General features: G+C 57.2%; 1 protein-coding gene across 1 annotated transcript in view; it reads right to left on the minus strand.

Moving 5' to 3' along the window:
* MACF1 (microtubule actin crosslinking factor 1) overlaps positions 1 to 26106 on the minus strand; it is a 120742-nt gene that overhangs the window by 82462 nt on the left and 12174 nt on the right. Inside the window, 31 exon segments of the mRNA XM_075722022.1 lie at positions 437 to 525; positions 637 to 789; positions 965 to 1063; positions 1707 to 1814; positions 1923 to 2006; positions 2314 to 2476; positions 2644 to 2837; positions 3324 to 3462; positions 3665 to 3843; positions 4230 to 4399; positions 5013 to 5196; positions 5642 to 5768; positions 6185 to 6339; positions 6830 to 6982; positions 9238 to 9363; positions 9723 to 9818; positions 10427 to 10531; positions 11153 to 11314; positions 11472 to 11549; positions 11828 to 11956; positions 12405 to 12681; positions 12821 to 12975; positions 13678 to 13771; positions 13885 to 14012; positions 14264 to 14359; positions 14950 to 15069; positions 15525 to 15631; positions 15724 to 15836; positions 17058 to 17224; positions 23921 to 24013; positions 25830 to 25907. Of these exon segments, the coding sequence (XP_075578137.1) occupies positions 437 to 525; positions 637 to 789; positions 965 to 1063; positions 1707 to 1814; positions 1923 to 2006; positions 2314 to 2476; positions 2644 to 2837; positions 3324 to 3462; positions 3665 to 3843; positions 4230 to 4399; positions 5013 to 5196; positions 5642 to 5768; positions 6185 to 6339; positions 6830 to 6982; positions 9238 to 9363; positions 9723 to 9818; positions 10427 to 10531; positions 11153 to 11314; positions 11472 to 11549; positions 11828 to 11956; positions 12405 to 12681; positions 12821 to 12975; positions 13678 to 13771; positions 13885 to 14012; positions 14264 to 14359; positions 14950 to 15069; positions 15525 to 15631; positions 15724 to 15836; positions 17058 to 17224; positions 23921 to 24013; positions 25830 to 25907 (4121 nt within the window).

Below are 26106 nucleotides of genomic sequence, written 5' to 3' on the forward strand. Positions count from 1 at the left end.
AATCTCTCAGGGAAACTGCACAAACCGTCTCCCAGCTCTGCAGAATTAACACGTTCTTCTGGTGAAGGAAAAAGCCAAACCACCACAAGTCCCCTCTTCCCACTGCCCTACTACTTGCCCGGCTCAGCTAAAACCAGCAAGGGTGACTGTGCTCAGCAAAGGCTGACCTGCATTGTAACGATCAAATCCCCAAATATACAGGGCTGGATCACTACTAAAGGGGATTAGTATTGTCCCAGCAGGAATACTGGGTGTCCTATTTCATAGCTCTTGTTGCAGATGAAAGCTGTCTTCTTTCTTATCTGCAGCTCATCCCTGTTTTTAACAGGAGTTGGGCACTGCACCCCAGGGACACCAGCCCACCAGCGCCAGGTCTGAGGTATCTCATCTCCCCCCACTGCTCTCCCAGCCTGTCCCCTCCTCGGGCGACACTCACTTGTGGCTGTGCTTTGCCAGGAATATTTGTGAAGTTTTGATGGCCTCAGAGACTTGCTCCTTCTTCGCAGCCAGCTCCTCATTCAGGGCCTGTCAGGAAAAAGAAGAAGGAAAAAAAAAAAAAAAAAAAAAAAGAGAGAATTCAGCTGTGGAAAACCAGCAGAAGTTAAGCAAACTGCCTGATGGTTGCCTCTGGTTTACCTGCTGCTCTGAGATGGATTTCTCGATGTCGCCCAGCTCTCTGCTCCCAGCAGCAGCCGTCCTGCCCTGTACGCTCTGCTTCAAGCCCAGGGCCCAGCCCAGCAGTTCCTTCACCTTGTCCACATGCTCCTGCTTCTCCTCCTCCACTACTTTCTGCAAACAGAGGAGCAAGATAACCACATCAAAGGGGGCCCAGATTTCCAAAGGCGGAGATGCTCTCAGGAGCAGCGCCCGAGACCTAAGCTGAACGTGGAGCAGCATCCTCGGAGGTGCTAGGAAATGAGCCCGCACATTTTGAATAGAGTTCAGGTCCGCACAACACCCTTACCTCCTCCTCCTCCAGTCGCCGGAGAGCATCGCTGATGTACTTCACATGCTGCGTGGTTAACGTTACCAGAGCTGTATAGCGAGTCCGCAAATCCATGAACTGCGAAGGGAGAGAGGAGAAACGGGGCGCATCAGTCACGACTGGCGGATCCGGAGCGACGTACTTTACAGTACATGACACGGAAGCACCATCTCTCGCTTGGGAAGAAGCCCCCCAGGCACCTCGCAGACCCGGTACGGCATCAATGAAACGCAGCAAGTCTGATGGGGAGGGTTGTGGCCACACACGGCATGCTGCACAACACTGGAGCGAAGGGGAGACTCCGGTCACGGACACTGGGGCGGATGCTCAACTCTTACAAGAGGGCTACCGGGATCTTTAATATCCACACAGAGCAGACAGGACCTCGGGTCCCTAAAGGTCTCATCCCAAAGATCCACACACAGTAATGCTGCATGGCGCTCTGGTTATTTACCTCGCAAGGCTGAAGGGCTGAGCCGACCCCGCTGGATTTGACCCAGGGGTTCCCAGAAGTCTAGGTATTTCATACCTGGTGCTTAGAGCACTAAGCCATCCTCTCTGGCTATTGGAAAAAACAGCGAGGGTGGAAACTTTATTTATACAAGAGAGTTCAGCAGAAAGGAGCTCATTTCACAGAGGCTGCTCGGCGGTTTGCTCGGCATTGAAGAACCCCCTGCACAACTTCTCCCTCGCAAGGTGGGGCGGGCGGCCGCGCTCCTACCTCCTGAGTGATGGCATCCGAGGACGAGAGCATGCGCCGGCGTTTCATGGGAGACTTCTGCTGCGACTCGACAAATGCCCTGTACGTCATGAGCTGCAGCTCATAGTCCTGCAAATGCAAACAGCAGGGGAAATACATGGAGCATGCGAGACGCAAAGTGTGCTGGGGCCATTTCTGCCCAGCCAGCCTTATCTAGGTTCAGGAGGGGACCTGTACCTTGACAGCAGCTGAGTATTGCTGGGAGAATTTCTGACACTGGTCCAGTTTGGCTTGATTTTTCTCGATTTCTGCAGCCAAAGCCTTCAACAAAATTCAAAGCAAAAATGGTTGTCAGGACAGCTGCCACGGGTGGTGAGCTGAATTTCAGTCCCCATCCCTCCCCTTCTGGGTAAAGCCTTTATCCTCTTCAATTTTTTATGCAATGCCTCATCTCCACCTCAAGCTAAGCAGAGTTTCTTCGCTTCCCAGACACCCAGATCAGGCCTGCAGCCTCTTCCCCACTGTGTTTCATATTTTTCAAGCTCACAGATGAAAAGATTTTAGTAAAAGAAAAGAAAGGACACAGTCACTGCAGCAACCACTGAGACATTACAAGGTCCTGTCTTACCGTTTGCTGGCTCAGCTGCTCCGACAGCACCCGGCTGTCCTCCGCCTGCCCGGGCTTCATCAGCTCCTGCTGGACCGTGATCTCCTCGATCCACTGGATCAGGGCACTGTGGCACTGCCGGTAATCACTCAGCACCTCCTGGATGCTCTCCAGCTCCGCGTGGCTGAGAGAAAAACCAAGATAAGTAAGAGGAGCCACCGTAGGCTATAGGGATATCCCGGTCACCAGCGGGAATCCCATCTGGAAGAATATCACTGCTAACAAGCCTGACCCAAGCTCTGAGTTGAAGTATGAAAGGAAATCTGCAAAAGGAGGCAGGAGGTTTCTCACCGGGTCTCAATCTGGGTGCAGACTCGCTGCCAGCGATCCCACAGCTGGCTTCCCTTCTCCTGATAGCGCTCGAGGTCGATGCTGCGCTCTTGTCTCCGCTGGTACAGCTGCTCTCCCACCACCTTTGCCTTTGCCATCTCCTCCTCCAACGTGGAGAAGACTGAGCTCTTGTCCTTCACTTCCCCAAGCCATTGCTGCAAAATCAGCAAGAGAAAGCACCGGTTCAACATCATGGAAAGGAAAAGGCACATTAAGTCAGAGATGTCCTCCTGCCCGGAGCTGACAAGCCTGAGAAGGGGTTTATCTTCCCACTCTCCTTAACCTGCAAAGAACTGGCTGATGATAGGAGGTGCAAAATGGAGGGGACCACGTTCCCAGCTTGGAGCAAGCCAGATTGGTTCAGCCCCTGTCCTACAGCCACAGGACATGTAGCTGCCAAGATGCTCACGTGTGCCAGCACGTGCCCTACAAGAGAGAGCACAAGCCATAGCAGCTCCTTTACCTCTACAAAGCAATAAGGGATCACATAAGTGGCACAAAATCCTCCCAGCAGCTACATCGAGGCAAGAAAAATGGCATACGGTACAAATTCAGCAGAGAAAGGGAAGGACCCTGCTTGACAAACACCAAAGCGTTGGCCCGTTTCTGCCTGTCAACCTTGGGAAGCGAACAGCACCGACCTGTAACGCCGCTCTGTGAGACTGAATAGCTGGCAGGTCGGCGGGGACTGCTTCCTCTTGGCTCAGCTTAACCTCATAGCCTTTGACCAGGGACTCTGCTCCTTGGGTGTTACGAATAATAACATCAACTGTCTTCAACCTGGCAAATCAAACAGAGGCAGCACAATGACATCCAAAATTTCGCAGAGATCCTCTTGATCCCGAGTCTGTTTGCACCGTGTGCCGCAGAGGGATGGAGCTCAGTGCAAGGTGTGTTAGAGGGCCAGAAGAAAGGTCTTCAGCAGAATCAGGCAGATACAGAAAGGAAACAAATTTGGGAACAGAGGCACGTCCCGACTCACTTGTCCAGGTAGATGGAAGACAGCCCATACATCTGGTCCATCTTGTTCACCACCAAGTCAAGTTCAGAACGCAAGTGGGGTGTGCTGGACCCTGCGGGCGCCTTGTCGAGGAAGCTGTAGCATCTCTCAGAAACAAACCGCAGGTCCGATTGCAGCCGCTGCAGATCCTCCTGCATGCGCTACGGGAGGAAGGTAAAGAATAGAATCAGAATCATTTAGGTTGGAAAAGACCTTTAAGATCATCCAGTCCAACCATTAACCTACACTACCAAGTCCACACTAAACCAATCAAGGGTAGACTAGAAGGTGAAAGGAGAGCCCAAACAGGCGGAGAAAAAGCAGGACTGCCCTTGGCAAAGGAGATGGGTATGAAATGAAGCAGGGAGCCCACCCAGAGAGGTTTCCTGCTACTTTCTGTGCAGCAAGATCCTCTCGAACCCCACACAGTCACGCTCCCACCACCCACATGTTCACCCTGGAGAAGTTAAAAGCTATTTTTGGTGCATGCTAAAGACCAGTGGCCACCACCTCCCTCCCCTCCACATCTCACAGCAGCAAGACTGACCTCCTGCTCTGCAATGCGGATGGTGTTTTCCTGGATAGTATCACCATCTGTTCGGGCGCTGCTCGGGGACTGGATTCGGCTCACTAGCCTCTGCTCACACTCCTCCAGGCGCAGACGGATATTCTTCAGCTCTGAGAGATACGTCCTGGCAACAGTCTCATCCTTGTCTTCTGCAAGTCACAGACAAACCAAAACAGCAGCTCAAACAACCCCAGCCAGTATCTGCCCCAAACAGGACCTGCTGGGAGCCCCGGAGCCAAGCGCAGCATCGTGCTGACACCAAGTCACCACTTAGATGGAAAACAAGTTAATCAAATCATCTCATTCCAACGCAGCTGAGAATGAGTCCAGCCCCAGGGCACCTCGCATGATGAAGCTGGAGTCCCCAGTCTTAGCGGGACTCAGTCCTGCTGGGTCACGCCGGGAGGCATCCGTTGCTCCGAACAGTGGGGCTGTGACTGCCACATGTATTTTCTTAAGGATTAAATGCAGGAAGAACTTGCTCAGAATGTGTCCTGACTAATGACTAAACCCATCTCCAACAATGTTAGGGTAAGAGGACTCAGCAGTTAAGCTGAAGCTGCAAAGCCAAGCCCTTTCTGCAGGAACATCGCTGGACAAAGGCGGAACACTTGAATGGATGGAGAAATAAGGAGAGCAGCTGCTCACACCATCAACTAGCTAGCTCAGGAAAAAAAAAAAAGAAAATGAAGCCATCCCATAAATCCTTTGTTTATGAGTCCCCACAGCTCCTGGTTAATCCATCAGCCCTTTGAAGCTCACCGTTCTCCATGGACTCCAGCAGCTGCCGGATGTGTTCCTTGGAAGACTCCACTTCCTCCTCCAGGCGCAGCTGGTCTGACACCGAGAAGAGCTCCGAGTCCCGGCTGTCCTGCAGGAAGTCCTCGTAGTGCGCCTGGAGGCTCTTCACGGCTTGCTGGCACTCCCCTTGCGCCAAGGATCTGAGCTGCAAGTGGAACAGCAGCACATCTAACCACCGACAACGACTTCCTACACATCACTGAAGCCACCCGCCCCAGCTTAATCGCCTTCGTTTGCCAAGTGATTATTTTCTCTTTAGAGGAGAAAAGACAAGCTCCTCCGTATCAGCCTCACACCTCCCCCCAGCCTTGCTCGCTCCCTAATGAAACGCTAAGTCCCCAATCTCTTAGGCTTATTACAGTTCAGCGGCAAACTGCTGATGCTCTTTTTATTGGAAAGACTGCAACTGTTTTGCACAGAACCCCCAAGCTCAGGTTTTCCCACTGTTCAAGGTGCACAGGCCCTTGACTTCCCCAACCTTGCAGTCTCTGGTCTTCCCTTTAATGCTTCCTTTCCTCCTCAGCCACACGAAGAAGCCTGGACAGTGAGCAACGCAGCCCTGGAGCCAGGCAGAGAAGTTCCTACCGTACCTTTTCCTTGCTGAAGCTTTGCACCAGGGCTATGTCCTTCCGCAGGTAGTTCCAGGAGATGAGGCTCTTTGTGTTCACGTGGAGCTGGTGCCAGAGAGCCATCACTTTCTGGTACAACTGTTCTACCCTGCAAGGGGAAGGAGCAGATCCGTCAGCCCTGGATCTCTGCAGCACGCTCAGCCCTGACCCTGTTAATCCGGCAGACATCGCTGCCAGCCAGCAGCCCAGCAAGGCAGCGATCCTGGCCTGGCAGCCCGCAGCGAGCGACGCTCCTGCCGCTCGGTGCGAGGGATCCCTCCTCCCAAATCATCGTTTTCTCTTTTGCAAGCTACTATAGCAGTTGCTGCGATGGAGTTTGCAGCTGTATAACCATGAGGGATTCTTTCCCTCGCCCCGAATCAGCTGTGCCAGCCACTCCTATTCCTCCACCCCAGCTGCTCTGCCATTCCCACCCCAGATCTGTCCCCTCCCATGCCAACACCCTCCCCATCTCCCTGCCACTGCACCCCTGCGACTCCCCCGCAGCAGAGACCAGCAAGTTACCTGTTGGCCATCTCGATGGCCTCTTTGTTGGGCGGGGGGATCAGGAAGCAAACAGAGGGCACCATGGCCTCGTTCCCCGTGGGACTGATCACCTTCCACTTGGTTCTCTGGGAATTGTCCTCCAGCACGCACTCATCATTCCTGCAGATGGTGATCTGCAGCGGCACCAACACCACCCGGCCCGTCAGAAACCGGCGGCAGGGCTGCCCGCGCCTGCCCTTGCCGCCAGCTCCCCTCCTGGGGGCGAGCCAGCTTCCACAAATATAGAGATGTACATATATATATATATATATATTTTAATCAAGCAGAAGCCTGGTATAGTGCCAAGCAGTGCAACACGTTCATGTCTGGAGAGGAAGGGACAAGGAAGTTGGCTACCACCCACATGCTTTTTTGGCTGAGGCTGCTGAAGCCCATCCTCCTTGGGGAAAAGGACTTTAGCTCCTGCCCAGAATAAATTTGAGACATGGAAATCTGCTCCAGGAAAATCATCCGTGCTATTTCCCTCCCCCTGTCTTCCCACTCCGTTCCTGCTTTTCATTGACAAACACCACAGAGCTCATCCTAAACCATCACGGGCACTGCTCCCCTGCCTTGTCCCTGCCTTCCCTTTCAAAGTCACGCCGACACCCGTCCGGCCCTCACCTCGATCTGCCGATAGTCACACACAGCCTTGATGGGGATCGTGCTCTTCACAAGGTGCTCCGGGTTCCTGGGCCGGAGCTGAACGATGGTTTTGGATCGTCCCACCAGGCTGGCGACGGAGCTCTTCGACTGAATGAGCTGCTCCTTCTCGTCCTGGCAGAAAGAAGGATGAAGGACGGGTTGCTCGAGGTAGGGGAGAGGAGGTCTCTCCCAGGCATCTCGGCACCCCCCCACCCCAACGCTGGCCTGCAAGAGCTACGCTGGGATCTCACGGGCTGAACAAACACGTCAGGAGGATCCTGCTGCCCTAATGGGATGGGAAGAGGGGTCAGGAGATGGGATGGAAGGGAGAACGGACTTCAAGTCAGGGTGGGACCTCTCCGCTACTACTCCCACTGCCCTGCAAAGCCGCATGCATGCCTCTGGCTCTTTTGCTGCTAGGACAAGAAAACATTTTCTTTCAAAAGGGAAAAAAGAGAACACAGCATACACCAAAATGGAAGTCCCATGAGGTGTAAGGGGCCAAGAGCAGGACAAGCTCCAGCCCAAAACCAGGGACGTTCAGTTGTCTGGAGGAGAGACCACAGAAGCATGCTCCCTTTTCTAAAGCAAAGGATGAAGGCATGTTTAAACCAATGGCTGGAATGGGGATACGATGAATTATGCGGATAAAACATCTCGGGAGAAGGGGCTAGTGGTGAAGTGATCGCACAGGTCTCTGGGTATGGGTAGAAATTTGCCGGCTGGAGGAAGATGCTGCATAATTGATTCCCACAAGTCCCTTCTGGGTTTGGTGATGGGACAACCCAGGGGACTGGTGGCAAAGCTCCCCTGGAACAGCCTCCGGCACCAGTGGAGACGTGTGCGGATCACGACACTGGCAGCTTGTGTGATTAGTGGCAGCTCAGCCCATTCTGGCTGCAAAAGTTTAAAAAGGATCCCAGAAAAATATTCTCCCTTCATGCTTGGTACTCTCGGGGTCGGTTAGTGCACTAACAACAGTGGAGGATAATTTAATGGTAAAAAAAAAAAAAAAAAAAGAAAAAGAAAAGAATAAATGATTAAATAAACTACCTGTGCCTGTCCCAGGGAGCATGATTGGAAGAAATACAACTTTAACTTATTAGGTAAGAAAGAGTAATATAGCTGAGATCAGGCAGCTGCCCCAGTCCTGAGACTGTGGCCACTGTCCGGCTGCCCGGACGAGCCTCTCCCACCCCGGACAGCGCCTGCCACACTTCTGGTGTTGCGGTGCTCGCAAATACGGACCCCAGGAGCCAGGATGGCTGCTCTGTGTCCTGGTAGCGCTGGAGGACAGACCAGGATGACCCTGAGACCATGACAGAGAGGATGGGACCTCCCGGGCCTCCAGGAGAGAAGACGGTGAGCCCTAGCCCAGCTGACGCACCCCATCACGAACACCCAGTCACGGCATCCCAGCTTCACTGGGGACACGCTGGAAATCAGTGGTGTGCACTGAGCAAAGCCAAAGCAGCCACCTGCCTCCACACCCTCAAATGTCACCTCCTTCCACTTCCACCAGTGGCTCAGTGGTCAACCCACAACCCAAATCCTCCCCCGTCCCTGGTTTCAAACACCATCTGATTGCTTTGCTCCTTGGGTTTTGTTTTTAGGTTGGTTTTTTTCAGGCCAATTCGGACAAGAAGATCACAGCGCGACTGCCCATCATCTGCTCTCTGCTACGCCGCAGCTAAGCCAGGCCATGTGTTCGGAGATCAGCGCTGCCGAGCCCCCGAGCCCCCGTCGGGCTGCCCTGGCTCTCCCCCCACCGGCACAGCGCGATGGATTAACATGGGATTTGGTCTGGATAAAGAGCACGCGTTTCTCCGCATCCCACCACACTCCTAGCAAGCACCAGCTCAAAAAGCAGAAACAGGAGCATCCTACGGGCTCTGCGCAACACCTCCATCAGCAGAACATGACCAGCTCCATGCAGACCAGGATGGTATGATGGGCGCCCATGGGGAAGAACCAGCTCACGTGTCAAGCTATGAGTTTGCACAGACAGCACACGCCGCCTGCTCTTCACCCCGCGCATACAGAAAGACGCTGGATGGTGCCTCTAAACAAAAGCGACCCATCGGCTGTCACAACGCCTGAGATCCAGCCACCATCGGCAGTGTTACATCCACGCAGCGGTGCAGCTGGGTTGCACACAGCCTGCATCCCGTGGCCACGTACAAAACACATGCAGCAGCTCCAACGAAAAGCAGAACATTGACCAAGATGAGGAAACAAACCACGTTACATGAAACGGCATTGCTGCGGGAATAAAACGAGCCCAGTTTTCCCTGGGGAGCAAGAGGTGCCCCAAGCAATGCTGCTGGACCGGAGCAAGAAGGCCACCCATCGCCCGCCCAGCGTGGCGGGGATGTCTGAGAACCCACCATGGAGTCCTGCAGCAGGTCCTCCAGCCGCGTCAGGCTCGTGTTATGGTCGCAAGAATACTTCCTTTTGATGGAGTCCTGCAGGTTGCGCAGGTAGGTCTCCGACTCCCGGGCGTCACTGAAGAACTGCAAAGGCAGAAGAGGGTCACGGAAAGCTGCACAGCTCCACCGAGCAGTCAGCAGCACACAGTGCAGCAAGGGACCACCCCAACAGCTCAACCAGCAGCTCCCAGCGCTGTTCTGGCCTTAGGGCTGCAAGGTCAGCGAGCATCCCACATGGATGGCCAGAGCTACGTGGAAGCTGATCCCTCTTGCCCAAGTGAGACATCCCCAGAGAGCAGCTAAGGAGAAAGATGATTCAGGAGAAAGCAGCCTCCGTGAGCACACAAATCCCTCCTTCCCTCTCCCCTGAAGGGCACGGCAGCGTACGAAGCTCATGCAGCGGACGGTGACCAGGGAAATTTGGGCTGCCCCCTCCCAAGTACCTGGAAATAGGCGGCATTCTCCTTCACGTGCTGTTCCACACACAGGCAGAGCTGCTTAATCCACTGCCACTGAGTCTGCACGGCAGCACTGTAGGCCTGAGAAACACACGCACCAAACGGCAATGAATAACAAGTATTTACCAGCCAGAAGGGTCACAAGAAGGACACAGCTACAGCCAGCGGGATGTACAGAAACAGGCAAGATCTGGCTGCAGCCAGGAGGGTTTGGACACAGGCACGAAGAGCAGGAGACAGCAGACCCTGGACCGGCAATGCCAGGGGCTGCGGCAGGCTCAGGTTTGCTTTCTCCCACCCCAGAGAGAAGCACCAGGGAGAAACATGTCCCCACAGCCCTCTGCTTCATCATGGTTTTCCTGGAAGCCTGGATAAGTCCAAAGGAGCCAAGGCCATTCCCTGCATCACCTTGCTGCAGGAAAGACTCATGCTCTGCACAAGCATATCTGTGCCTTAATTTGAGGTGAGGATTATTTGGGAATGGCCTCGAGCTTCTCATTGCACTTCCCAGAATAAAACAGCTCTATCGCTGCACTGATGTTCTCCTGCCACCATAAAACGCCTTATCAGCCCCGGCTGCCTGTCTGGGCACCCTGGCGTGGGACAGCAAGTTTCCCAGTCCTGGGTGAGAAGATTTGCTGCCAGCTGATTCTCGGGGCTCCTCCCGGCTCCTCCGCATGCCCACTCACCTCTACGGTTTGCTTGGCCGGGTGGTTCTCCAGGGACAGCAGCTCGGCTGTGTCTTGGAGGGAGCGGAAGATGTCCTGCTTCTCTTCCAGCTCCATCGTCAGCTCCTGTGTGAAGGACACAAAGTCCAAATCTCGGCTATGGGGAGCAGCCTCACTCGGAGCACGTGTCCAACTAATACAACATGCAGTATGGGAGTGCTGCAGTAAATACCAGCGGATCTCAGGGAAACCAGCACGGCTTATGGGAGCACCACAGCCGACTCCCATCAGGATGGCTCCTGTGCACCAAACACGTGGGGCAGATGCAACACAGATACCGGAAACCTGCCTGGGGACCTCTTCAGTTCCAGACAGCGTGATTGTGGAAAGAGCAATTTATTTATACTGCTTTAAAGAGGAATTAATTTTCCTCTTTAGCTCAGACGGGTTTTTTTCCCCCCACTAGTTAAAGGATGCCTTTCATTCCAAATACTGCTAAAAAGACAGCTTTTGATCCCTTTTTGATTGAAACTCAATTGAACAAACATGTTTTGCACTTTCTGCTCTAGGGAGAGCTCTTTCATCAGCTGTACTCATGAGCTACAAGCTCAGTGACTTAAGAGGGAGCATCCAACCTCCGGGGACTTGAGGTCTGTTGGTAGCTGAAGGTCCCACAGCGGATGAAAAGCAGCAGCAGCGCAACCAAGAGAGCACCCATCCCACCAGCCCTGCCCTGGGGTTACTCACCGAGAAGTAGTTTTTCTTGGCTGCAATGTTAGGGTTGTTGTCGCTCCAGTCATAGGCCAGTTCCTCCTCCTCCTTCTCATTCAGCCAAATCAGCTCAGCAGTGGCCCGAGACACAAACCCGTGCAAGCTCTGAAGGTGTCTCAGCCGGAAGCTCGAGGTTTCCTGAACAAACGAAGTGTGATTCCTCTTCCTTGCTCTGAAGGTGACCAGTTTCTTCCCCCCTCCCCAGCCTCGGAGCAGGTATGCTCAGGAGCAGGGTGGCGGGGATGGACCCCACGCTCCCCGGGCAGCGCTACAAGCCCACTCGAAGCCCACTCACCATCAGCTTGCAGTACTGCGTCTCCAGCTTGCCAAGCGTCTCTGTGTAACTAGCACGGAAATTCTGAGACATTTTACCCTGAAGGACGAAAAATGTTCCTGTTACCCGACACAGGACAGCACCACTTGAAACCCCATCTCCAAATCTTTGTCCCCAGCTTCGCGGGAGCAAAAAGAGGTGCAGAGGATGGCTCAGGGCAGCAGCCTCTTGCACTAGCCCAGCATCAATTCTGAAGCTCCGTCCTTAAAAAATACCTCTGCCCCAGGCACCCTTACCCACAAGAACCGATCCCGATGCCCTCACCTTCCCGCACACGTTGTGCCATGCCCTGTGTCCGCCAGCCCGTGCCACCATACCTCGTACATCCGGGCCTCCTTTACGCTGGAGCCCAGGTCCTCCACGCTGGTGTGGACATGCCGCTGGGTCTCCAGCTGGGTTTCCACGCTCGGCAGGTCGCTCCCCCACTCTGCCCGCTCCAGTCTCATCTGAAACAGGCCAAGAGGCCCAATTCAGCACTCCTCATCTGCAGGCACATATCTCAAAAGCACACGAGGCCAAGGAAACCTTCTAGGTCACTCAAGAGGGAACAAACCCCACACCAGTCCTGGTAGAAGGTCCTAAGCCAGCGCTCCAACACTGAATGATTTCTGGGACAGCCTACACAAGCTTCACACCCACATAAGACCAAAGGACTGACTGGATCAGTACAGATTTGCTTCCAGCTTTGAAAAGATCTTCTGATACCCGCTGAGCAGCAGGATCACGAGAGAGAAAACTCAACTCAAGACAAAAGTGTTGGTGCCCTCCAGAAACTTCAAACCATCAAAGCAATTACTCACAGATAAAGGCAGGAAAAAGCCCAGACCAGCTTCCTACCCTCCTGCATCACCATGAGCGGAGGCAGATAATTTGGTCCAGAGAGCCAGCACTCACCTGCATTTCCTCCACCCATGCCAGCAGCTCGTACACGAACCGGAGGCTGCCTTCGTCTTCGGAAGAAGAGATGGCCACCAGCTCAGTCCTGGTCATGGGCTTCCGGAACCAGGAGGCAGAGGTGGTGTGCAGCCCTTTCGTCAGGGACTCGCCCTTCAAGTGTGTCGTGCTCAGCGTGGAAGTGGGCACCAGTTCCAGGGTGGAGAAGTGGCCTTTCCTGTACAGGTTAGTGCACTCCAGCCTCAGCGTCACCAGCTCATCTTGCAGCCGCATGATCCTGGAAGAGCAAGCAAAGCATGGGTAAGAAGATGCACGCACACTCCCTCCTTCCCTACAACAGAGCAGAGGAGCCCCGTGCATCAGCCCCTGACCACGTTTCTCCATCCACAGACCACCTTGGACACAGCCCCTCTCACCTGAACACCAGCTCCTCCAGCTGGTAGTAATTCTCATCCCGAAGGATCTGCACATCCACCTGTAGCTGGCGGATGAGCCCCTCGCACTCCTGCAGATACATGACCACGTCGGATTCGTACTGCACCGGCTGGCCCGACTCCAGGTGAGCAGCGTCCTGCACCAAGAGAAAGGAGACTGAGGGCTGGGTCCCCTCAGCCCAGGCACGTGGGCAGAGAGAACATGATAGCAGCCCAGCATCAACTTTAAGACCGAAAAGACCTTTTGATCCACAAGCTTGACTTGAGCAGAAGAACATGAGCTCATCGCTCACACCACACCCAGGACATCCCCTTTAGAAAAACTCCTGCTGTGAACTGAAAGCTTCTAGCGATAGATGGGCTCCCGTGGTTAGTCCCATGGACAGTCACTTAAACGTGCATCTCGCTCCCTACCCAGGTAGCTAGAGTCTGCAACTGAGTGCTTTCTGCCAGTCTTTTAGACAAACAAAACCGATTTGGGGGTTTTTAAGCCTCACTATACAACAAGCTTTCCTGGAACTGCAGTCCTCCTCCAAGCCAGCACCTCTGCAGAGGTCCAGCCTCGCTAGCTGCACCCCAGAGGCAGCCTGCTGCACGGCAAGGCTGTTCCCCTGCACCCCTGTCCCCAAGGTCCTCGTGCCATAGATCAGCAGGTATCCACCGCCGCCCCTACAGCCCCTCTGGGACAGGCTCAATGTCAGAAGAGAAAGAGAAGCTGTCCAGGGGAACCCACCACCCCACACAGAAGAGAGGGGGAGAGATAGGCATAAAAGAAGAGGCAGGAAAACAAAAAAATAAATTAAAAAATTAGGAGGGGGAAAAGAACACCCTCCACTCACAGCCTGCAGCGTGTTCTTTGCAAGAGTGAGCTTTTCTTCACAGCTCAGAGCACCATTCTGGATTTTGTTAGCGATTTGTAGCAGCAATTCCAGCCTGCGATGACAGAGGGAAAGAGAATGAGAGAGGGGCTTTGGGACGTCCCTCCAGCCAGGGGAGCAGGGGACGTCCCCGCAGGGGACTCGGCCTGCCGCGGGCAGAGCACCGACCTCTCCACCGCTGGCCGCAGGAGCTTCTCGCGCTCCAGCATCTCTATGATGAGCTTGCCCCATTCCTCCTCCACATCGTTGGGGTGATACCCCTGGGGCAACTTGATCCGTCCAAATTCAATCCATACCTGGGGAAAACATCAACAGAATGGCATTTCCTACCTCCTCGAGCTGGCTAGAGAGATTACAGCGAGGAAAGTGGGGCCAGAAGGCAACAGATCTGCCTCCACTCCTGCAGCATGCTGCTTGCTACATCATCTACCTCGAGGGTTATTCCACTTCTCCATTTCAAAATAAACCTGAACTGAGCATGCTTTAGTCTTGCTAAAAGCACAACACTCCCACCTACAAGCCTCTGGGTAGCCACAACGATACTTACCTCTAACAGTTTATAGAGCTCCTCTATCCTTCCTTTTTCCTGCTCTTTTGCTGGGATTTCAGTTTCTTTGAAGTGTATGTACTGGTTATAAAGTGCCTGGGATGAGAAAGGCTCATCAGAAACCACCCTGGGGAATGCCACCACCCAGCTCTGGGCGCCGAGCACATAGAATCATACAATCATAGAATCGTTTAGGTTGGAAAAGACCTTTAAGATCATCCAGTCCATCCATTAACCTAACACTACCAAGTCCATCGCTAAACCAATTAAGGGTCAAGTAATAATTAATTTCATGTTTCCTGGCTTGGTGGCTGGATTATTTATAATGAAAGTAAAAACTAGGAATCATTAAGGATGGAAAGGACCTCGAAGATCATCAGTCCAACCATCAACCCAACACCCCCATGCCCACTAAACCATGTCCCAAAGTGCCACGTCTGCCTGTTTTTTTAACACCTCCAGGAATGGTGACTCCACCACCTCTCTGAGCAGCCTGTTCCAATGCTTGACTGCTCTTTCTGGGAAGAAATTTTTCCTAATATCCAATCTAAACCTCCCCTGATGCAACTTGAGGCCATTTCCTCTCGTCCTATCACTTGTCACTTGGGAGAAGAGACCAACACCCCCCTCACTACACCCTCCTTTCAGGTAGGGGACAGTGCGGACAGACCTCGTTCAGGACCTACCTTTAGCTCTACAGGGTTCTGGGGGAAGGATTTATCTGACATGAGTATCGTGTGCTGCTTGATCCACGAGATGAGGGACTCCACGCGGCTCTGGTACTCCAGCCACCTTGAATCCACCTCCTGCAGGGCGAGAGCACCCTTGCAGAGCGCTGCCGGCGGGCAGGTCTCCGCAGGGGAGAGGCAGAGCCCGGCCCTGCTGAGCAGAGCATGGAGGAAACCAAGGTGCCACGGTCACAGCTATGGGGTGGGTCATTCGCCTTTGCCTCCCTGCTGTGATGCCATCCCAGGTACAGGAAGAAGGAGGAGGATCCTCCTTGCAAGCTGCTCCCTGGAAGCCAGCTCAGCTTTCCCATGAGCTCAAAACCCGTGGCAGGACCCGCAGAACGCCGCGGCCCTACAGGCACACCGGCAGTTCACAGGGCAGACACACTCATGGGGAAGCTCCTTCCGCCCCTGAGCCTCTTCCACCCACCGGCCATCTGCTATGGTGGACGGGGAACCTCCAAACCCTTCCCGCAACAACCAGCTGCCTCCCAAATCGCCGTCCCAGCCTCCCAACCCGCAGCGATGCTTACGATAGCGCTGATCCCTTCTCCTCCCTCGGGGACTTTGGGAAAGGCATCGTAGATTGAAGATACATAAGTTATCACTGATTTCTCATCCGGAGAGGGGACGTCCACGTCTGACAAGGAGAAAGCAGAGAGGTAGTGAGGAATGGGAGTGGGCAGAGGGGTTGGCATCTCCCCACACCAGCCGCCTCCCCCGGCCGCCCACCTTCGGCATCCAGCAGCCGTGTGACCCCCAGCCGCTCGGCGATCTCGAAGGCCTGCTCCAGGTTCTCCCGGTTACTCTGGATCTGCACCCTCTCCATGTCCACCAGATCCGGCCTGCAAGACACACACCAGAGTCACGACGTTGGCAAACAGCACAAGGTGCTCAGGGCAGAGCGTTCCAAATGGGCCCCACTGCCCTGGGTGGCTCCCGAGGGCTCGTCCGAGCCCCTGTCCCAGGCTGGTGGCTCTCCGAGGGGACCTGGCCTGCAGCACCGCCCCAGCTCAGCCCCTTTGGGAAGGGGATGTTCAGCCTGTGAAGGAAAACCTCTGTGCTCCTCTGGAACCTGCCCTCTCCAGCACCTGTTCTGCACCCAGCACGCCGCGCTGGGACTGCAAGCCCTTCCTGGAAGGAGGTGCACGAAACAGCCCCAAAGCGGGGTGGTTACACCTCTCCGGAGGACGTGGGCAGAGCCCTTTGCCTGCAGCAGGTGCTGCCAGCCCTGTACTGGGAGGAAACACCGGCAGCAGAACAATGCCAGCAAGCCGCAGCACAGACGAAGCACAAACGAGCACCGCAGAGCCAGGAGAGCCCCAGCCTCTGTGCACCGCACCATCCTGGTGAGGTCTGCTCCCCACCACGCACCCCATCTCCTGCCTGCAGGAGTTTTGCATGTCCTTTGCTGCTAAACCCTGCCTGCTCCTCCCGGCCACGAGCGAGCACAGAGCAGCATGGGCAGGCAGTGCTATTTCCAGCTACCAGGAGACGCTTTCTCCCGAGGCCTCTGTTATTCTCCTTCAGGCACTCAAAGCCACGCCAAGTCCCCTTGACCAAGCAGCCGGGGCAGAAGCCAGCCCCAGCTCTGACTCGCTGCCTACGCTGAGCAAACGGAAGGTGTGCAGGGCTGTGCTGTCTCTCAAGGAACTGCGAGAGGTTTAATTGCTGCTCAGGAGAGCTCCGAGGCCCCTGGATGAAGGCGTGGATGGAAGTGCTGCTATTCATAGAGAGCAGAATGGGCAGCAGTGACACGTAAGGCACTGCAGCACTCCCATACTCTAGAGTTTAAAAGCTTTGCCTTTTCATGTCTCTCCCCAGCCTCATTCAAGATGTTTTTTCTTGCAACCTGATGTATTTGCTGCTCTTTCCAAGCATCCACCCCCCCAGCTACCTGGCAGAAGAGATGATTTCCAGGTAAAAGAGACACTGCTCCCTGCAAGCCTCACCTGCATCCCCAAGCACAGACCATCACCAACTGCAGCAGTGGGCAGGGACCCCCAGGAGGTCCCCAGCCCTTCCTCCCACCCAGATGATGTTCTCCGCTGCTCCTTCCTGCCTACCTGTATCTGTGGATGAGCGCGTTGAACATCTTCCCATCGCTCCAGCATGATGAGAAGTTGGTGCACTTGACACCGATGTAACCCGCCGTCACCTTCTGTGTCCACAGAAGCAGCTTCTCCTTGGCCGACATATCCCCCGACTCCCCGCTGATGTAGATGTCGGAGATCTGCAAGGAAGCGGCACAGCCGTGGGGTGATGCGGGAGGAGGAATGACCACCAGGCACGTCCAGTTTCTGTGAACTTGCCCGGGTCCTGGCCGCTGCCAGGAAGGGCAAGAGGAAACTGCTGGTCACTGTGGGGAAGAGGGGACCCCACAGCCAAGAGACAGGGGAACGGACCCGCAGACCTGCAGGAGAGCACTGGGGTGCTGAGGTGTGGAACAGAATCATCGAATTGTTTAGGTTGGAAAAGCCCTTTAAGATCATCCAGTCCAACCATTAGCCTAACACTGCTAAGTCCACCACTAAACCAATTAAGGGGAGAGTAGCAATTTCATGTTTCCTGGCTTGGTGGCTGGATTATTTTTTACTGAAAGTAAAAACTAGGAATCATTAAGGATGGAAAGGACCTCGAAGATCATCAGTCCAACCGTCAACCCAACACCACCATGTCCACTAAACCACGTCCCAAAGTGCTGCGTCTACCCGTTTTTTGAACACAAACGTGTTGATGTGTATGACATGGTTTGGGCAGGCTGGAGATCCAGGCAGGCGAGGGAGGCGCAGCCGTTTGCCAACCCCATTTCACAGGGGCACGAGGCGTTGCTTGGCCATGCATGCAGCCCAGCCCAGCCGGCACAGGAGCTGCCACCTCCTGGCCCCGCTGCCTACCCCCACCGAGCTCACCGGAGCCACTCCTCCGCCCAGTCTCCGCTCTCAGGAGCGGCTGCCACCACACGTGCTCCGAGCACACCGGAGAGCAGCGCTGCGCAGCCGGCAGCCTGCGGCACACCCCGGCACGTTACACCGGCACCGTCCCCCCCAGCCAGGGCTCAGGGCGCAGCTCACCGGGAATGCAGCGCCCTAGCAAGACAGGGCCCTGGGTGGGTCTCTTCCATCCCTGAACACGCTGTGCCGACAGCAATGCTTGTGCGCCCTCCTGTACAAACCCGCTCCGCTGCCCGCTCCTGCCCGGCACCCACCGCGAGCAGCCCCAGCACCCGCAGACACCCGGGGCTGACGCAGGAACGGTCGGCCCCATCCAGCAGCACCCGCGACCGGGCAGCGAGGAAGCGCCCAAGAGGGGACCACCGATGCCATCCCTCGCCGGAGCATCATGTTGTAAAAAAAAAAAAAAAAAAACAACCAAACCAACAAAAAACAAAATACAACAATTTAAGGAGTTGGAAACTGTGCTCGGAGGTGCTGTTTGAGAAGATGTGTGGGGCAGAGGTCTCTCCTCGATCTCCAGCCAGCGGAGCCGCTCGGAGCAGCACCACCAGCTCCATCCCAGGGGGAGAAGGCAAGGGTGGGGAGAAGGCAAGGGTGGGGAGAAGGCTGTCGCCTCCCCGCTCTGCCTCGCCGTGCCGGGAAAGGCAGGGAGCAGGGGTGCTGGTGGCTGGGGTGCCGTGACCCACTTCCCCAACAAAAGAGACCGACAGCCACAGACCCCTCTTAGACAGATGCACAGGACTGGCTGCGAATCCCAGACTTGCACGTGACAGAACGCACGTGTCTCCACATGCCAGCATATTTCTGATTGGCACGGCGTCCTCCTCGCCCATCCCCCCCCCCCAGCTCCCCAATTAGTACAATTACCTCCCCTTAATTAAGGGGCAGACAAAGGGGAGGATGTGAGCCTGGCGTATATTCCGGGGTGCCTGTGGAAAGGCAAATCGGGCAGTTTGCTCGCTGGATTCCTCCTCCCGGCACTGCAGGGAGACGGTGTGCCAGGACCCAGCCCCACCCGCCGCCCCTCCGAGCCCCCTCCACTCTGAAAACACCCAGTTCCTTTATTCCCCCCAAAAATACACCCGGTTGGGTGCTGGCATCGCACGGGTCCCAGCTGCCAGAGATCCCTTTACTGGCAGGAGGCAGGGACCTGCAGGATTAGCCGCCTCTCCCGCCGGCGAGGATGCTGCCGAGGCACGGCATGGCGAGCGGCGGTGTAATTGGTATGCTGCAGCTCACCTCCCTCTCCCCAGCCTGATACTCTCATCACACACAAAACTGCTCTTTGTCAGCCGCTGCCACACCGCCGGCGCTGCCTTTAACTCCTCCAGCCCCGGGGCCGGGTTTCCTTAGGGATGCTGGGACCCAGCACCAGAGGCAGGGTGGACAGGGCGATGCGCTGGGCGAGCAGCAGGATGGGACCCTCCACACCTGCAGGGAGGGACCCACAAACCTCCCCCTGCCCAGCACCCCCTTACTGATTACCCGGCAGCTCTTAATTAAGAGCAGAATGAAACCTTCCGCGAGCCCACCCATCAGCTGTGCCCCACCTGGGCTCTCCAGCGCCGCTGCCCATCGGGGAGCTCCTCGCGGCACCCAGCTCAGATAAATCCTTTCTTTGTAATCATTCACAGAGCGCTGGGGTTCTCCAACCGCTGGGCCTTTCCCCGAGGGCATCCTTGCAGGAAACCCTGCTAGAGACGCGCTTACAGAGGTGCAGGATGCGGCACCAGCTCCACCCTCCTTTCTTCACATGTCTGTGTCAGGACAAAGATTTAGGGAGGCACCGGCGAGAAGAGAGAGCAGAAACTCGCGGGACCCGGGGCCAGCCCCTTCCAAACCCTTCCAACATCAGCCTCGCGCATCAAGCAACTGGTGGCAGGAGGCTGGATGCTGGCTGTGACACCGGTCCCAACCCGGCAAAAGTATCGGGGGCCACAGCCCCTTTCCTGCCTCTCCAGCCACGCATTTGTCCTGGGGCGTGCAGAGCTCGGCCAAACCCAAGAGTGCCTTCAGCCCACCCTGTCACCCCCAAAAGAGCGACCTCCAAACAGCAACAACGGGCTCCAAAACACAGCATCGTCCCCTCCTCTCCCTCTCGGAGCCCCCTCGGAGCAGGCAGAGCCCCCGTGCCTCCACGTTCACCCGCTGCCGCCTGCCTGGAGGCTGAGTGCGGGCAGCAGGAAGGGGACACCCCAAACTCACACCCGACCCAGCAGCACCAAGAGCACGAGTACCACCAGCGACAGCAAGCGTGCCGCTGATAGCAAACACAACGGCACCAAGAGCGCGTGTGACTGCCAGCCGCACCCACCGGCTCTGGCGAGAGCCGCTCTCTGGCTGTCTGTGCCAGGAGCAGAGGACAGGACAGGTCATTCCCTGGGGGATGCTTTCCCGATGGAGATGCTCGTAGGGGAAAAGGCTTCAGGAGCTTTCTGCACCAGAGTCCTCCCGCCCATGCTCAGCACGAGGTTGCACCTTGCCAAGATGACCATCCCCAGGGGCCACCAGGATCCGGGGTCCACTGAACCAGGTCCCCCCACCCTGCTCCAAAAAGGGGGCGAGGGTACACGCAGACACTGACCATTCCTCCGGCCGTCCCCGAGCTCCCCCTCCGAGCCCGGCCCTCCGCAGCGAGCCTGCGGCCACCTTCAGAGGGAGACGCCGCGGTCCCACCAGCTCCAGCACCCTTGGCTGGCCGGCGCACCGGGTCGCTGCCGTACCCCGAGGAGCTCTGGGCCGCGCCACCACTGCGCCCGCTGAAGGAGGATGGGCTGCGGGAGGCTGGCAGTCCATGCCCATCTCCCTCCCCGGCCCGAGACGATGGCAACCCTGAGGTTCTCCCCACCCTGGGGTTTTCTAGCTGATCCACCATGGGGGACGGCGTAGACAGCTCCGAAACGGTGCCCGGCTCTGCTGCGGAGGAGCAGGTCCACACGGCGCTGGAGCTGGCATCGTTGCCGCCTCCTCTTCCCCAGGCATCCAGGGCGCTGCCGGCCCCCGGCTCCTGGCTCTTCGCCGGCTCCTCGCTGGACGCGGCGCTCACCGGGGACAGGAGCCCCTCCGCACGGCCATCGGTCCCCTCGCGCAGGGGCAGCAGCACGGCCCGGCGGCTGCCCGCGCCGCTCCTCTGCAGCTCAACCAGCCGGCTCACCGCCTTCTCGCAGTCCTTCTCAGCCGGGTTCTCCAGCAAGCGGGCAATGACGGTGGTGCCTTCCTCCGGGGAAGCCCCCGCCGCACCCGGCCGCTGCGGCTCCAGCACCAGGAGAGCTTTCTGCACCTCCCCCTGAAACCGCTCCTTCACCTGCACGATGAGCCCGGGGTGCAGGGCCGCTGGGTTGGGGTTCCCCCCGCGACGCTGGCTCCCGGCAGGCTCCTCTCCTCCCTCCTGCCGGGGGGCTGCCTTCGACTTCGGCACCTCCTCATCCTCAGCGACCTCCAGGGCCGGGGGCTCCTCCTGTGGGGCTGCCTCCGGCATCGCTCTTCTCCTCTTCCCCCTCTGCCTCCGTTTAAAGCGGACCCTTTTTTTGGGAGACAGGGGCGTCTTTCCCGCAGCTTTTTCCTTTGGCTCTTTAACGCAGCCCAGAGAATTCCCCATCTCCTGCTCCTCCTTGGTGCCGGCAGTAACGCAGCTAAGCGAGTCGCCGGCTCCCGAATAAATCCCGAGCTGGGCTTCATCGGATCAAACGCACGCCGTACACCGTGCCGCGGACTGCCCCTCGCCGCCGCTCCCCCCCACCAGCCCTGCCGCCGCCGCCGCTCCAGACAGCCATCTTACAGCCTGGGCGCTGCAAGAAGACAAATTCAAAGCATCTCACTGCAGTTCAGAAATCACTTGACCTAAAAGCAGAGGGAGCGGGGATTGGCTGTGGCATCCTTCTCTCCAAATATGAGGTAATTGGAGCACGGCCCTCGCCAACACAAACAGGGAGCAGGAATCAGGCAGCGGAGCGGGGAGGGGGAGCGGGAGAGGCTGGGGAGGGGGGGATGGATAAAAAACACAAAACCCGGGGAAGGTTGGCAAAGGTAGCATAAAGGAAGGGGTGGGAGAGAAATGGGGAAAAAAAAAAAAAAAAAAAGCAGGGAGGAGTCAGAGCAGCTCTGCATGCACACCAACGGGGACGTGGAGCCGCTGCGCCGGCTCCCACAGGGGTGTTTCTCTCCAATTCCGGAGGTTTGCTCCTTAATTCTTAATGTGGAGCACCCCAGGAGACCGGCCCATCCTCCTGCCAGGCTCACCCAGCTCGGGGCACGGAGGAGCAGCCCAAGGTGCCCCGGGGAGCTGGCATTGCTTCATGGAGCCGCAATCGCGGGGTCCCAACAGGCTACGACGGCGCCGATGCTCCTGTCCCGGTCCGGCCCCATGTCCTGCCTCTCTCCTGCCCCGAACACCGCCAAGGGCAGGGGTCTGAGGTGCGTGCAGCATCCCGACTCCTCTGACCAGCTCGGAGGGACCGGAGGAGGGTAACACATGCCAAAAGCAGAGATGAGACAGAAAACGGGGAGCAGGGGGCACCAGCCCACCCCGAACCCCTCCCCAGGGCTCTCCCAGCCGCCTGCCCCCGGGGAACAGCAGCACTGGGGCACGGGAGATTAAGAGGTTCACAATGGAGCTACAACCGCAGAAAAAATCCCGTTAGCAGAAAACATCCCGTTAGCGCAGGCGGGGAGAGGAGGCGCAGGCTCGCCGGTACCAGCCCAGCTTCCCTCGGCAGGGTGGCAGCGTCCCCTCCCAGTTGGGTGCAGAGGGGACCTGGGAGCTCCTGTTTGGGCTCTGCCGTCCCCTCTCTGGTCCCCTGCAGCAGGGCAGGGACCAGGGCAGGGCCACCCCGAGGACAGTGGGGACGGATGCCACCAGCCAGGGCCCCACCGGAGACGACAGTGACTCATCAGCATCCAGACCCTGCCCGACCCTGTCTGCTTCCCAGGGCCAAATCGCCGGCAGAACGCCTCGTCAGCAGCCTTACACCCAATTTATCCCCATGCCCCCCCCCAAAAGCCTCTTCCCGAGATATACAGGTCAGGAGGGGCTCACCCAGCGCACGGGGCCAGCCTGGCTGCGCTGGCACGGGGCACACGCGTGGCCCAGGCGAGGCGGCAGCTCCCCGGGGCATCGCCCGCTCATCCTCCAAAAACGAAACTCTTCCTTACGAGGTCTCAAAGCCAGCGCCAGTCTCGTCTGAGAGATGCCAGCAGGGATACGGCAGGGAGCCGGGACACAGCAGCTCCCAGGGGCTCGGTCCCGCAGCGGTGACAGCCCCAGAGCTAATGCCACATCGCTAACGAGCTGCTGGCAGCAGCGCTGCCGAGCAAATCCCACGTGCCAGCACAGTGGTGGCATTAGGGGCCACGCGTTGTCCCCCTAAGGGCATCAAAGCTACAATCGGATAATTTGAGGCTATTAAAGACCCGAGACCCTGTTTTGCAAGAGCATCTATAGCACACAGTTGCTGCAGACGGTCCTAAGTGCGTTCCCCAGAACCCCAGCTGGGTCAGAGAGCTTCTCCCACCCCTGTCCTGAACCGCTGTCAGGCAGCTGACATTTTCCATCCCAACGAAAGATCCCGTGGCTGCGCCGACCACCCAAGGTGCCAGGAGCACCTCGGGATAACAGCCCAGCGCGGGCGCAAGCTCAGCCTGTCCCTGCCGCGGCCCCCTCTGAATTTGCTCTTCTCCTCCAGAGTCTCAGCTGAGCAAACAGCTACCGCCAACAACCCTGGTGCCAACCGGGAGGCCACCGCACACAACCCATCATTAATGATTTCATTATGTAAATGATGAGGAAAAGGACGTTGCTATTCTCCGACACCGGTCTCCATGACACTGCGACGTGCGTTGATCCTCCGGACCGATCTGCGTGCTGGCATCTCCACGAAACACGCGCACGCGGAGACAGACGCCAGCGCCCCAGGGAGACGACGCACTCCCACAGTCCGCCCCGCGTCCTTCAGCGAGAAACTCTCGTGGCCTACCTGGAAGTGGAGGATGATCGTCCATATGAGCCCCAGGGTGAGCTTGGGGTTGCCGTCCGTAATGTCATCGTTGCGAATGTTCACCAGTTTCACCTGAAAGAGAAGCAACAGGGCCCAAGTTCCCCATCAGCCTCACCCACAGAGAGGGCGCGGGGACGCGTCCCTGACCACGCTGTCCCCAGGGCCACCCCGAGCACCTCGGCAGGGAACGGGCACGCAAGACCCCGGCGCTTCCTCAAGAGGCAGTGAGGCCACCCCGTGCCCCTGCTCGGGAATGGGAAAGGAAGGATTTTTCACGTCTCTAGCACTCTCCATCTAGAAGTGCTTTCCCAGCACTTAACGGCTTTATTTCAGCTCATATGGAGAAGTGCCTCGTCCCCAAAGCCCCGAGCGCTAGTGCATAATTTAATAGCTACAGACCACAGAGCATGGTTAAAAAAGGATGGCCGAGCTTTATTAACTCCCTCCTGGGTTCAAAACCAAGCGGCTAATCGATCAGCCCTAACAAAGGCAGAAGCGCCAGCGCTGCCCTCGCTGAGGGTCCTCCCCCAGCACCCACCAAACCCCTGTCCTGGCAGGCTCTGGCCCCACGCAGTCCCAGAGCTGCTCCCTCCCAGCTGCTTTGCTCTAGGGGTGGCTTAAACGCGCGTGCAGTCCCTCAACCCCATGGAGACGCCTGCAGCACCACGAGCACCAGTCTCGGCACTTCCAGCAGATGCAAACCGGAGCGGTGCTGCCCGGCTGCTGCTCCTGCTCCCCTTGCAGCCGCCTTCCCGGGAGCTGCCACGTGCTTCGGGCTCTCCTCCCCTGGCGGGCTCCCCACGGGGCTGTCCCCGCTCCCCAATACTCAGTGGGACCCCACAACCTCTAGCAGGAGCATCTGGGTAAGATGTCCCAGCCAGGCTGCTGTCACCAGGCCATCACGCTTCAAAGGAAAAAGCTGTTTCATCCAAGTAGAGAAACAAGCTCCCAAGTGCCCCCGGCAAAATGTCTCTATCAAGGGGCTGGGGAGGAGCTGGAAGTGGCTCACCCTCCCTGGAGTGGGACACGTGCTCAAAGTGCTCAAATTTATTCAATGCCCTCAGGCCAGCAGAGAGAGAAAAATCTCTGCTTCAGCATGAACCGGTACAATTTATCATCTTTATCGTCGTCTTGGCTTATCTGAGGAGCATCACAGCAGGAAGACCTGACCCAACAGGCGGAACAGGACACCCGGCCTGGGGGGCTGCGGGGGTTTCACCTGCAGAGCCAACAAGTCTCGGGATGTATCCGTCTGCTCCGGGCGGGATCTGCCCCGGCGCTGCAGAGGATGGCCGGTCTCTGCCAGCTGCACAGGCGCTGCGCGGCTAACACATCCCAAAAGCTCGGTGGAGGGAGCCTGTCCTCCGAAAGCCGAAGGGCGATGCTGCCCAGGGGCAGCACGGGAGGACGATATGTCCGTGCTGCCGTCCGGAGGGGTGACGCCGCACAAAGAGGCACCGGCTGTGCCAGCGCCGAGGCCGTGGCTGTGTGGGGCTGAGCAGGAGCCAGCTGCCCCGTCTCCCCCAAAGCTGGTGGGAAGGCACGGACATACGGCAGCCACCCATCCCCACCGCCGGGATCTGCCGGGGAGCCCTGGGTGAGGCTTTTGGGGCGCGGAAGTGACTGTGTCATTTGCAAACCCCTTCCCAGAACTGGAGTCTGAGCCTTCATTTTGATACTTGTTTTTGTGCTGCTTGGGTGGTTCCGAGAGCACAAAATGCCTGCGGGGGAAGTCCCCTGACAGCTGTCCTCAACCAGCACCGGTGGGGACAGGCACACCCCGGCACAGGCTGACGCTGCTTCTCAACACCCTTCCCGAGCCTCGACCAGGAGAAAGAACTGCAAATCACCCAGCTCTGCTTCGGGATGAGCCTAACTCAGCCCTTACCTGTCGCTGCTTCAGGAAATCCAGGGCAATCTGCACGTTCTGCAGCCGGTGGAAACGCATCCGCCCCTTCTCACGAGGCTGCAAGAGAGAGGCGGCAGCTTCAGGTGAGGCTCGCGGGGCCGTGCCGGCAGCACCCCGCATGCACAGCCGCCCCCCGCATGCCCCCGGGAGCCGCCCGCAGCGACCCCCCACGCTCGGCGCGCTGGTGTGACCCCCCGTGCACTCCACACACCCTGCTCTATCTTCTTGCTCTGGAGGCAAATAAAGTCATTGCTAG

Source organism: Pelecanus crispus, chromosome 16 (genome assembly GCF_030463565.1).
Source record: "Pelecanus crispus isolate bPelCri1 chromosome 16, bPelCri1.pri, whole genome shotgun sequence".
NCBI lineage: Eukaryota > Metazoa > Chordata > Aves > Pelecaniformes > Pelecanidae > Pelecanus > Pelecanus crispus.